The 11,595-nt window shown below is 42.4% G+C and overlaps 1 protein-coding gene across 2 annotated transcripts; it reads right to left on the bottom strand.

Annotated features, from left to right (window-relative positions):
• Positions 1-992: 992 nt before the first annotated feature.
• sar1b (secretion associated, Ras related GTPase 1B) lies at positions 993-11,269 on the bottom strand. Of its 2 annotated transcripts, none has more exons than XM_060056803.1 (7): positions 11,065-11,269; positions 8,552-8,627; positions 6,445-6,564; positions 5,161-5,226; positions 4,875-4,978; positions 3,485-3,616; positions 993-2,884 (listed from the first exon to the last, which is right to left on the bottom strand). In XM_060056803.1, the coding sequence occupies exons 2-7, from the start codon at positions 8,607-8,609 to the stop codon at positions 2,768-2,770; spliced, it is 597 nt and encodes a 198-aa protein (XP_059912786.1). In that variant the 5' UTR covers positions 8,610-8,627; positions 11,065-11,269; the 3' UTR covers positions 993-2,767. The 2 variants fall into 2 exon arrangements, with proteins under 2 accessions (XP_059912786.1, XP_059912788.1); XM_060056805.1 differs by lacking the exon at positions 11,065-11,269 and adding an exon at positions 8,720-8,859.
• Between the last annotated feature and the right edge of the window lie 326 nt (positions 11,270-11,595).

Here is an 11,595-nt window from a genome sequence, read left to right as displayed (position 1 = left end):
AGCAAGCACAAAAAAAAATGAAGTTGATTTTTTTTTAAATAAGATTCGGGACCCGAAGAGAACTGAAAGCTGTCTACTGAAAACATCTTTCTCGAATGCCCCCTGAGTTTGTTGTTGCTGGGACATAGAGGTCAACCAGAAGTGGCTCTATAACCATGTATGTTAGGATAATTGACACGGTCCGTTCGAGTAGTAAAATCGGTATAAGGCCTAATCCGATCTAGCTGTCCCATGTAAAAGCACATGATGGTGATGGTGATCCAAGCTGCCATTTAGGAACCTAGTGTGTGTGGTTAGGGCTGGTTTAACCTGATCACTCAATAAACAGCAGGTGTGCAGCCTCACCCAGCCTCACCTTTTTTTAAGTAAACAAATCTATTGGTGAGGACCCCAATGACATGATCTGATTATCTTTCTGCTTTTTTTTCAGCCAGGTAGTCAGTGACCTGGCTTTGAATAGATCATTTGGATCTTCATTTGGTTGTAGCCTAGTGTGTATGCAAATTATATGGGTTACAAGGTACGCAAAACGGAGATGGAAAACAAACGTCCCACTGCCAAAGTGGGATAGAGATAAGCGGAGAGCAGTGGTTCAACCCCAAATACATTGATGAGTTAGGTATTTTTTCCTCTTTGTGTCTCGACCAGACTGAAATACAATTTGGTTGGAGTTATGTAGGCAAACCAAATGAGCAAGGCACCCAGTAAACATGTGTTGATGTCTACTTTGTCTTAGAGCGAAAATTAAAATGACCAATCAACCGGATTCCTAAGATGACCATAACCGACGTTATTTTATTGATCACTGATGTTGGGCATCCGCTAGTGGATGACATTCGTGCTTTGGATGCATTTGTTCCCTTTGTGGATTAAATGTATCAATGGTTTACAAGTTACACAATCCATGCTAAATGGTCACCATGTAGGTCTTAATGTGACGACTGCAAGAAAAGAAAAGAAGCAAACCATTCACGTTCGTGTCCAGCCTGATATTCATTGCAAACATTTATTACAATAGTTTTAATGATGCAAACAGCAAGTCCCCTTCTGTTGGAACAGCTCATTAAGATGTCATAAGGGACTAAAAGAGACACAGGGATGGGAACAAAAAGCAAAAAAAAGGTGTATTTCTTAATTGTCATTCCATTATGTTTCCTTTAAAAATATTAAAACAAAAGACGGACACATCTCCAATTAGTTAACATTGTTTAACATATTTTGGCATCTGCTCTCCTTGTGTTGTACTGGAATATTGGTCTTCAAAACCCTACAGAAGGCATGCATAATAGATTCTGGTAATGCACATAGATTAAGGGATATCGCTTATTAAAGAAAAAAATATATGTCTATCTATATAATATCCATGTACGTTATTTCGGTACACTTCATATATATATATATATAATGTGTGGTCCCTTCGTAGCGTGTCTCTGGCCCAGCGGTAGAGGCTGCTCTGGGGAAGTCGTTGGTGCTGTCTAATACTCACCTCTAGGGGGAGCTAAGGACTGACTTGTTCTTCACTGTATCTTACTGCATGTCATCATAATCAAGTTGCCAGCTCCTTATATTTTAGCCTGATCACAGTTTGTGCTGTATAAATATTCAATTTTAAACCTTGAAAAAGGTAAAAAAATTGTGATAGCCAATGATAGTTTTTTGTATTTAAAATCTCTTACGTAAATGCATAGTCTATGCAAATATGAAGGCCATCAAGATGCTTGGAGCCACTCAATGCCATGTGCCTAAAAGTATAGAAAACTTTAACATAATGAAAATACCCAACTTTCAGCTACCCTTACAAGAAAACCCTAAAGTCCTTATTTTCAATACATTGAGATAAATGGACGCCTCTATTTCAGTAAAATAACAGCCACACATACACATCTTTAGGGTGCAAGCTATAGAGGTGGCCACATAAGGTTTTTTTATGTTTATTGAACAGGTGATACAAAATAAAAAAAATGTTCTGCAAAAAAAAATGAAAAAAAAAGATTTAGGACCGACAATTAAATACTGGGTCAAGTATCTGCACATCTTTCTTTCCGGTTTAAAAAAGTGTATTGCGATGTATACAACGACACTGCTCTTCCTCGCTGCTCAAACTGATGGTGGGGAGCCGGGGCCATGAGACGGAAGGTGGGAGGGAACACTGCTTTACCAATGGAGCCATGGAATTGATTGACAGGGTCTGATGCATTTCATCAACACACTCAACGGATAGCGGAATGGGACAAGGCAGAAAGAAACTGGGAATGGATTAGTATAAAGATTTCAAGCCTGTGAATGGAAACGCCTCTGCTGCACAATCCATATTAATTTGACCGCTTTGAAAAGAGAAAAAAATAAAATGAACAGGAGATTAACGAGAGATAAATAAGTAAACGTGTGCGTGCGCAAGTGCGAGAATGTGTGAGTTGGTGTTTGTGGGTGTATGCGTGTCAGTCTGTGTGTGTGATTGTGTGTGTCTGTACCTGTGTGTATGTGTGTGTGTGTGTGTGTAACCAAATGTTCGACCAATAAAAGTCTATTGGGTTCAGGTTGTACTGCGTTCTCTCGGCAGCTGGAGGCAGATGTTTCTAATCGAACATGGGCGTGGTTGAGGGGGGTCGGGGGGTGGGCTGGCTATGGTACTTGGTGGCAACGGCAGGGGCGGCTGGTGGGTCAGGCGCCTCCCCCTCCCCATCCCCCTCCCCGTAGTGGTGGGGGGATGGCTGCAGCAGCGGGCGGTCCTTGGTCGTGTTGTTGGGGGGGGGGGGGGGGGGGCTCTTTAGTCGATGTACTGGGAGAGCCAGCGGAAGCCCTCTCCGTAGCCCTGGCGCTTCAGCACGCTGCACATGAACACCTCCAGTGGTCTCGTGTTCAGCTCCTTCATGGGGACGTTGCCCTGCGAGGCAAACACACACACACACACACACACACACACACACCGTCACCGTCACTGTAATGGAAGATTTACTTTGCATCCCTCTGAAGCTTTTCGGTCCAGTTTCATAGGTTATCAGAAGTATTTTTGAAAAGCATTACCTCAATATAGTCATATTTTCGTCATACATTAAGACAATTATGTGAATGCATGGATTCATTTCTTAATTCTCATGGACATGACAGCAGCCAACATGGGGGTGAACCGGCAAAGCAACAGCTAGATCCCTCTACTCAAAGCAGCTGGATCTGAGCAGCTGTTGATGTCGTTGGCTGGGGTTATTTCAAGGTCTATACGTTCGGACACCCGGCGGTTAAACCCAAGATGTGACCCATGGGTGCTAGTGCTCTAGCCAACAGCCAGCCCCGCTAACGTGGAATTCTTCCAGTTTTTCCACAAAACTGAACTGACATCTAAACCGCTTCGCTGGACGACAGCCAGCGTAGTAACGGACCCCTTTGGAGCGGGCGGGTGCACAGTGTCACTCCCATCTCCACAATCCGAGCCCATCGCTCACAAACTGAATCAGAGGGCTACCCCGCCGCGGCCCCTCTAACTCACCTTGCCCGTTGTCTGTCCATACAGTCCAAACAGCTCCCTGAGCTTCTCCTCACTGACGGCTTCTTGTCTGTCAATCTTGTTGCCCAGGATCAGGATAGGCACGTTTCCAATGGTCTCGTCCGTCATAAGTGCCTGTGGGGACGGAAGGGCAGTGTGTTACATAACCACACTGTAAAGGGACCGCGCTCGTTTGGGACTACTGACAATCGAGCAGCAAATAACACCAAATAGGACGAATGCATTTTGCCAAAACTACAGTTCAAGTATTAAACGTAGTTACCACTATGCAATGGAAGCGTATAGAGTTCCTCATTTAGAAACACAGCCTAACCAGGCCTGAGCCTCCCGATGAGGACAGACTGCATGGTGAAACACAGAGTCTTTGTGCCATCCGCGCCCATTAGGAGCGCTGTCCACGGCTTCACTCACGAGCTCAGCCCTGGGGCTGAACACTGTTACATAGTGTAGGGTTCAAGGAGGCCATGGCTTCACGTTGGAGCAAATATGTGGAACTTGCAAGCACTATGGCTGCATTCTTCTTTCCCTATGGCGTCTCCAAAGAGTCACTCGTCTGCCATTAAAGCGATGTGGAAGCCAGCTAGCTTCACATGAAGCAGAAGGAATTCATGGGGAGAAGCCTTGACCCATGAGGTTATATTACAATAGTTTCAACTGACATGGAGATGTGGTAATAATGTAAAATATAAAGCGTTAGCCTACTCTTTTTAGCGCAAACATAAATAAAAAACAAAAAAAACGCTTAATCAGCTAAACCCTGATCACATGTTCAAGCCATATATGGGCATGTAAAGCTGGCCAATCAATTGGTGCATCACGACTCCGAGATGACCTGGAGGAACCACACTGTTTCAAGCATCACATTCCGACAACAGTTTTCCTATGACCATTATTAAACTACCTTACTCGTGTGAAAGCAAGAATCACGTTACAAGAACTGTGTTCGCACACAGGATGAAATCATTTGAGAACTTTACACACACACTCTCAGTCAAGTGCCTTCGTAAAAGGGTCAATAAATGGTAGCATACTTATGTTTAAAGGGGACATTATACCACCATTACAAGCCGTTGTGAAATTGTGCAGCTTCAGACAACACAGGTGGGCGTGTCCACCTAGATGTGTGCTGGATAGATCAGTCTTCCAGACTACCCAGTGGACTGTGGCAAACGTTGCTCATCTATCCGTCTTGAAATGGCTAATCACACTCACACCTGGTGTAATATGTCCCCTTTAATATAGCCTAATGAATGTATCTCATCTAATTATTATAGAGAAAAGACTCAAGACTTATTATTTACCATTTCTTTCTCTACATGATGTCCTGAAACCATCCTAAGAAAGTGTGTTGGTCAGTATAGCAGGTACTCACGTCTAATTCTGTTTTGGATTCACCCAATCTTGGCAAGTCTGCACAGTCCACGAGGAACACGATGCCGTTGATGGCGGGAAGGTAGTTCTTCCACACTCTGCGAGCTGGGGACACAAAAAGGCAGAGCAGGTGAATCACCTCATGTTAGTTACATTTTTTTATGTATGCAGATTACACATGATGACATGAATACAGATACTTATTTATCATAAAGAGGTGGAAGTCTCTGTACAGCATCCAAAATCATCTCACAAATTAAATTTGTCCTGCTTTCACAGACACCCACCTTGTGCATGGCCTCCCAGGTCGAAGGTGGTGAAGGTCATGCCAGCGATCGTCAGCTCTTCAGACGCTGATGGGAAAACACGGGAGCATGGTTACTTTAGTTCAAACTTGGTGATCAGGTGTTATGAAATACTTGAAGCTGCCATGTCAAGTGTATTTGCATAGCCCTTTATCACAATCACAACAGGGAACTTCGTCAAGCTTGAGTAAAAAAAAAAAAGTAACAATAAGAAACATTATCCAAGATACATCCCTGTCAGGGGATGGCTATGAGAGCATGTGTAGGATTGAATAACGAATGGTCACAAAAAGAAAGCATATTCCATAATGTAAAAAACTAATCAAATGCATTTTTAAGACAGATGATCGATGTTGACAAATAAATGGTAAGGGTGCTAGAAAATATATTGACCAAAACGAAAAGCAACCAGGTTCTAGCGGGCAAGGCATCTTGTATTGGTGCATGGTGAGATTACATCAGACCTTATTTTTTGGTGGACAGACATTAGCGTAGAGAGCAGCAGTCAGCAGCTGCCTCTGGCAGCTGGTTCACAAGAGCCAATAAGAACACAAACTCCATTCGCCTGTTCAACAATCACCAATTTCCTAAAACAATTCCCTAATTACATTCCGGTCCGTTCCATGATGTTATTACGATGACACATGTATTGACCGTAGCTGTGGTATACAATATCTGGCTGTCAAGGTGCTGGAGGGACAGGGACTATTAAATAATACCATCAGATCGTCACATCGTTCGTCACATCACCCACGCACACGAGCACCGACAGCTTAGCTTGTATGTATCCGTCCGTGATGAGGATACACAGCTTGACCCTGGGCCTGACACCCCACCTACCACTCAGGTTGGTATGGAACTCTACATTGTTACACCCCTGGGAAAAGGCTCTAACCCTGGACATTTATGTGGCGGGTTTACTTGAATATGGAGCTAACCATCAAAGGAAGACTGACTTATACCCTCAAACCTCTAAAGAGGAGTACACTTTGATGACCTCTCATGGAGATTAATGGAAGGGGGGGGCGGGGGATAACAGTCAAATAATTATTTTAGGGATTCAACATTAGAGTAGAGATGTCCCCATACCAAACCAAATATATATTTCTCAGCTCATCGGTTATCGTCAGGCAGAACAGAGCGTTGGTACAGTGTAGTTGTGGCGTAACCATGAGTCCATATCGTATTGGATCACCACAATAGAAGATTGGCCATAAACAAGAAAAACATCAGTCTAAGAGCCTGCGCGTGTGATTATGTACTCACTTGGATGCAAGGTTGGCACATGTTGTCCCAGTCGGTCATCTTTGAGCATGTGCAGGAGCGTTGTCTTGCCGGCATTGTCCAGGCCAAGAAATACTAACTTGCCAGATTTCTTATACAGTCCTATAAAAAAAATTAAATGTGCATTACATGGCAGTGTGCAACAAAAAGGGTTTTAAATCCAGATTGAAACCAGTTCCAAAAGAACGTTCCCAGGAACAGTGTTTAAGGGTTCGAAAGAAAACACACTTACGCTCAAGGCAGTAAGCGCTAGAAAGACTGGCTTATCCATCAATACAATTAAAATTGTGACAGTGATGTCCTTGACGAAGCCATGCTACAGTTTTGGCAGAAACAAATTCTTGGCAAACAAAGAGAAATTCAAGACATAAGAATGAGATGTTTTGCTTTCGGGACACCTCGTCACTAGATGTATGCTTTCAACATTGTGATAGGGTTCAGTTTACAGAATAACGTGATCATTCTAACACAAAAACCTTGAAGCATAGTGGCATTTAATAGTTATACTGCAGAGGCAGCTTCAATAGAAAAATAATAACTTGTATATTTCACTCTGAGATATTTTGACTTTATTTCTTTATTGAATTGTTAGCTAGCCAAAAGGCTTAGTACCGAACTAGGACTGAGCCATCTGGGAAATATACATGATTATGAGCATTTTTAAACAACAGCAATTCATATCAAGTGTACTTATGAATTCAAAATCCAAACTGTCTAATAGAGGATCGTTATGTTGAAGAATATGGACATTTGAAGTGAGGTATCTTATTTGATAATCTTAAAGTCATCCCCTCTTAATACAGTTATGTGAGGAAGTCAAATAATGAGCCTTAGCAAGTGCTTCAAAAGAGGAAGCGATGCCACCCAGACGCCCTTTGCTCTCATGTGAAACTGCACCAGTCCACGTATGACACAAGTTGGCTGACTCAGGGATTGCCGGCGATGACGGCTCACTGGATAACAAGGCAGCGACCCGTCGGACAGGGAGAGCCGGAGAAGCGGCTCTGCACTCGACATGTATGCACAAAACACCCGTTTCCTGAGGGAGAGAGAGGTCTATGGCCATGCGGTAACATGAGAGAACTGGGATGTCATGGCTTAGATTGGGGAGTTTTCAAATTCCTGACACATTCAATGTGGTTTAGGCTTTTTTTGATCAACGCATCGTTAGGTCAGGTGTGTCATTTTATCGACGGGCCGGGCAAGAGTAATGCGAGCACACGTAAACTTAGTGTTCTAGATAAAAACATACAAAGAACAGACTCAACAGGCGATTCGGGGCCCAGGGCCGCCAGTCCTTCCATCTTCATGTGGAATTAGGTTTGTCTCTTTAGAAAGTAGCCAAACAAATGCTACATTTAAAAGCTAAACTTTTTTGGTGGAGACGCTTCAGAGATGAAGCCGTAAAAGTTAATAGACAATACTAAACAAGCTTCACAAAAACATCTCTAACCAATCTAATGTCCAAATCACTTCATCGTGTTCTACCAAAGAGTGCCCCTGTCACTCATAGGAACCATAGCATTATAGCACATCGCACTTTGTGATCAGACATTTTGTTTGGCAATATCCTGCTATTTTGACCATAACTCTGTACCCTCTGACGCACATTGAAAGACCAAAGAGCTATACTGTCATTGTTACGATTCCTGGCATGAGGGCAAAAGCAAAACACTTGCAGAATCTTTACAACAAAGAAATCTTGGAAAACCTCATACAAAGCTCTTCACAGGGACCGCCCCCTTTAGAAGGTCTCGGGTTACTGAAGTGAATTTCAAACTCATTCACTGCTCTGCCGGATCAAAAAAATCTTTCTACAAAGAGTTGAAAAGGTTTCCCAATGGCCACAACCCTTTTGGGATACGTTCTTAGAACCCTCATTGCGCAGGAGCGTCATAATGAGAAATGCTTCAAATGAATTGTGCCATGAACCATGGCTGTATACTATAAGTTTCTGGCCAAACGATCGTTTGACCTTATGACATTGCAGTTGCTAAAACAAGAGACAATTAATCAACCAAAATGCTTTTAAACGTGAATACGTTGCCACCCAGAGGAACAGGACAAGTGTGTGTGTGTCTGTACTCACCTAGAAACTGCAGTACACTGCTGAAACCACTATAAATCCAATCAAATATGAATGACATATCCAAAGCTGTCGAATCCTGCAGGGGAGAAGAAAAAACTAAATTAATCACAAAAATACTATCAAAAACAATCGTAGGAATAAATTGTAGTACATAAAGCTAGAACTTACAATGGTCTGGGCCACTACAAAAACAGTCTCAGTACAGCAACTCAGTGAGTAGTACTGTCAGGAGTACTTGTTACCAGATTACCAACCAAATAAAATGATATGCAGCTCTATATAGATAAGTGCTTGGGTTGTGACTCATCATTTGAACATTAGTCAGGATCACTTTACACAACAAGGTGGGTCATAATATAAAGGGGTCTGATTGGAAGATTGGAAATTCTGTGTTGCCTACACAACATGGGAGGTTAACACCTTGAGATTGACAGAACAAGATGACTGGAGGGTCTAGGTATACTCTATTTTAATGTCCCAAACTGGGACCATCTCCCCAGGACTAGTTAACGCCAATCAAGGAGTTCTGACAAGAGATAATGCGCTACCATAAGAACCATGAGTGAATTTCAATCAACTTGTGATAAAAACAATGGAATTCTACAAGAACATGCAGCCAGTGATTATCTTGCATCAGTGTGGCTCTTTGGACAGGAGTTTCAGAGCAAGGATGATTATCAGATAGGCTTCACATACCTCCCATAAGCAATCAGAGATCTGTGTTTTCAACACCATTTAAAATAAAACCATTCACAACTCTTAGCACTAGGGCTTAAACATTTCAGAATTTGACAACTAATTAATTGATACAGTTTGATAATCACTGTTTATCTGTGAAAGATTATAGAAAAACTTTTAATCCACAAAAACATTTGGCTGCCAAACAAAAATATGTTTGTAACAAGGGACAACCAACCAGTCCCCTGCCTAATTGTATGCAAGCTTCCTCTATTATTTCCTTACATACTGACATCTGAAACCCACAAGTGAGGAGCAGTGTGGGGTCATGTTGAGTAACATGCAAACAAGTCAGGGACTAAAGAGTACAGCAGGCAAAGGTGAAAGCCATGCAAAACCCAGCTGAGCTACACGTCAGCAGGAGATAGGCTCCTGTCTCCCATCGCTTCCCCCCGCCTTCTCAGAATGACTGCTGTGAAAGAGTGGGCCGGCATAAGAGGCTGAGACTCAAACATATGAACTTGTGAAGCAGCCAAGTCAGCTGCATATGCTGGCGAGATGGGCACCGACATCCACGTTCAACAAGTCTCTTGTCTACCAACAGGCGCTCGCACTACACTACGGCACCGGACATAGCACCTTATGTCAACATATTACTTTAAAGTTGCCCAACTGGCCTGGGTATTGGGAGCACAATAAACAAGAAGATTATGGTTTGATTGTGCCTTCCATAACTATTGACTCACAAGTGAGATGATCATAGACGTTTTAAATTGTCAAAAGGTGGGAATTGTAATAAGAATTCAAGAGAACAGATATTCAACACAACAAACCGGTTACCAACATAGTGTAGAGAGCAAAATTGTTTTCATGGTCCAGTGACCTAGACATAGGTAGGTTCCAACGAGTAATATTACGATTTTCAGTCATTATTAAACTGAAAATAGGGTCAGGGTCTATATTCTGAGAAAGAATGATCTCTCATCCACATCATACGATGCCCCAGTCAATCTACACAAGAGGCTTATATATGGGGTCAGGGTCTATATTCTGAGAAAGAATGATCTCTCATCCACATCATACGATGCCCCAGTCAATCTACACAAGAGGCTTATATAATCAAAGATATAACTATAAATAAAAGGACAACAGCCCTTGTAGTCCAGTTTTTTTTTTTTTCTTAAATCATTTCTTATGTATAGGGTTTATTCGTAGAGCTGTATTAAAAAACGAAATGTGTGCAGTAAAAGTCGACATATTTAAATACACACAATGCTAAAGGCCACATATGGGGACAGCTATGCATATACCAGATGATTCTACTGTCAAACCAGTGACATTACAGCCGGTAGTCGCGTTGTCATCGCTAGTTCCCTTTACTGCACATAATGGGAGCTTTCGTGAACTCTGAAACGCATTCGAATTCTATAATAAAGCCCGTGTAGATCAATTATCCTCAAACATTAAGGTGAGGCCGTCTAACAGGGTCGCTAACTTGAACCTTCTAGCTACGTGTCACGTCCCGATACTACGTAGCACTGCTAGCGATGCTACGGTAGCTAACCCTTTGGTTAAAATACACACTGGAATACTACATACATTTGGATTCATCAAACGGTGAGATTCTGTTCTAAATTTATATTACATGTGACGTTATTCAGCTGTATGGTTATCCGGGGTCGTATATTACGCCGTACAGCTCAGGGTTAGCAGCGCTAGCGTCCCTCCATTAGCCCCCATGACAACTCGCTAGCTGTGAGAGCTTTTGAGCGTCAGCTCTCACACCGAGGGTTAAGGCGTAGATCCAATCGTTGCAAATAAATGGACAGACTTACCCGCTCGCTATGTGTAGATAAATTCACCTAGTCTGTACACTTTTATAACCATTAAAATTGGTCCTGAAGACAAAAGAAAGCTTTAAGTGTCGGTCTTCTTCGTTCTTTCGTGTTTTGTTACTAAGCCACGACACTGCAATGGCTGTTCAACAACTCCCCGTTTTGCCCAGCCGCTTCCGGTCTGTGTTCCACACTCACCTCTCCGGTAGGAACACAACAAGTTGAACAGAAGATATGACAATAATCTCTTCAAAAATATATAAAACACAGAAATGAAGTTTGATTAGCTTGAATCAATTTTAACTGCGTCACGTTTTAATACATCTATCACTTTTGTTACATAAGAGGTGATGACATTAGCTATAAAGCCAGACGTAAAGTGGCTTCACCGTCACACCTGTACCTTTTTCTTCTATAACCAGCCGTGTTCATCACCTGTGGGCTTGGTTCAGCAAATGGTTCATACTTCAGCATTGAAATGTCAGCTGAATTCAGTAACATCAAACGGGTCCCCACATTTGAACAAGAACA

The sequence above is a fragment of the Gadus macrocephalus genome, chromosome 7 (genome assembly GCF_031168955.1).
Source record: "Gadus macrocephalus chromosome 7, ASM3116895v1".
In the NCBI taxonomy this organism is placed as follows: domain Eukaryota; kingdom Metazoa; phylum Chordata; class Actinopteri; order Gadiformes; family Gadidae; genus Gadus; species Gadus macrocephalus.
This window is presented reverse-complemented; position numbering and strand designations above follow the sequence as displayed.

Coding starts and splice junctions, on each gene's coding strand:
- sar1b (XM_060056803.1), bottom strand. CDS start 8,609: ATGTCATTCATATTTGATTGGATTTATAGTGGTTTCAGCAGTGTACTG. Junction 6,565..8,551: donor CAGTGTACTGCAGTTTCTAG/GTGAGTACAGAC, acceptor TTTTTTTTATAG/GACTGTATAAGAAATCTGGC. Junction 4,979..5,160: donor CCTGGGAGGCCATGCACAAG/GTGGGTGTCTGT, acceptor TTGTGTCCCCAG/CTCGCAGAGTGTGGAAGAAC.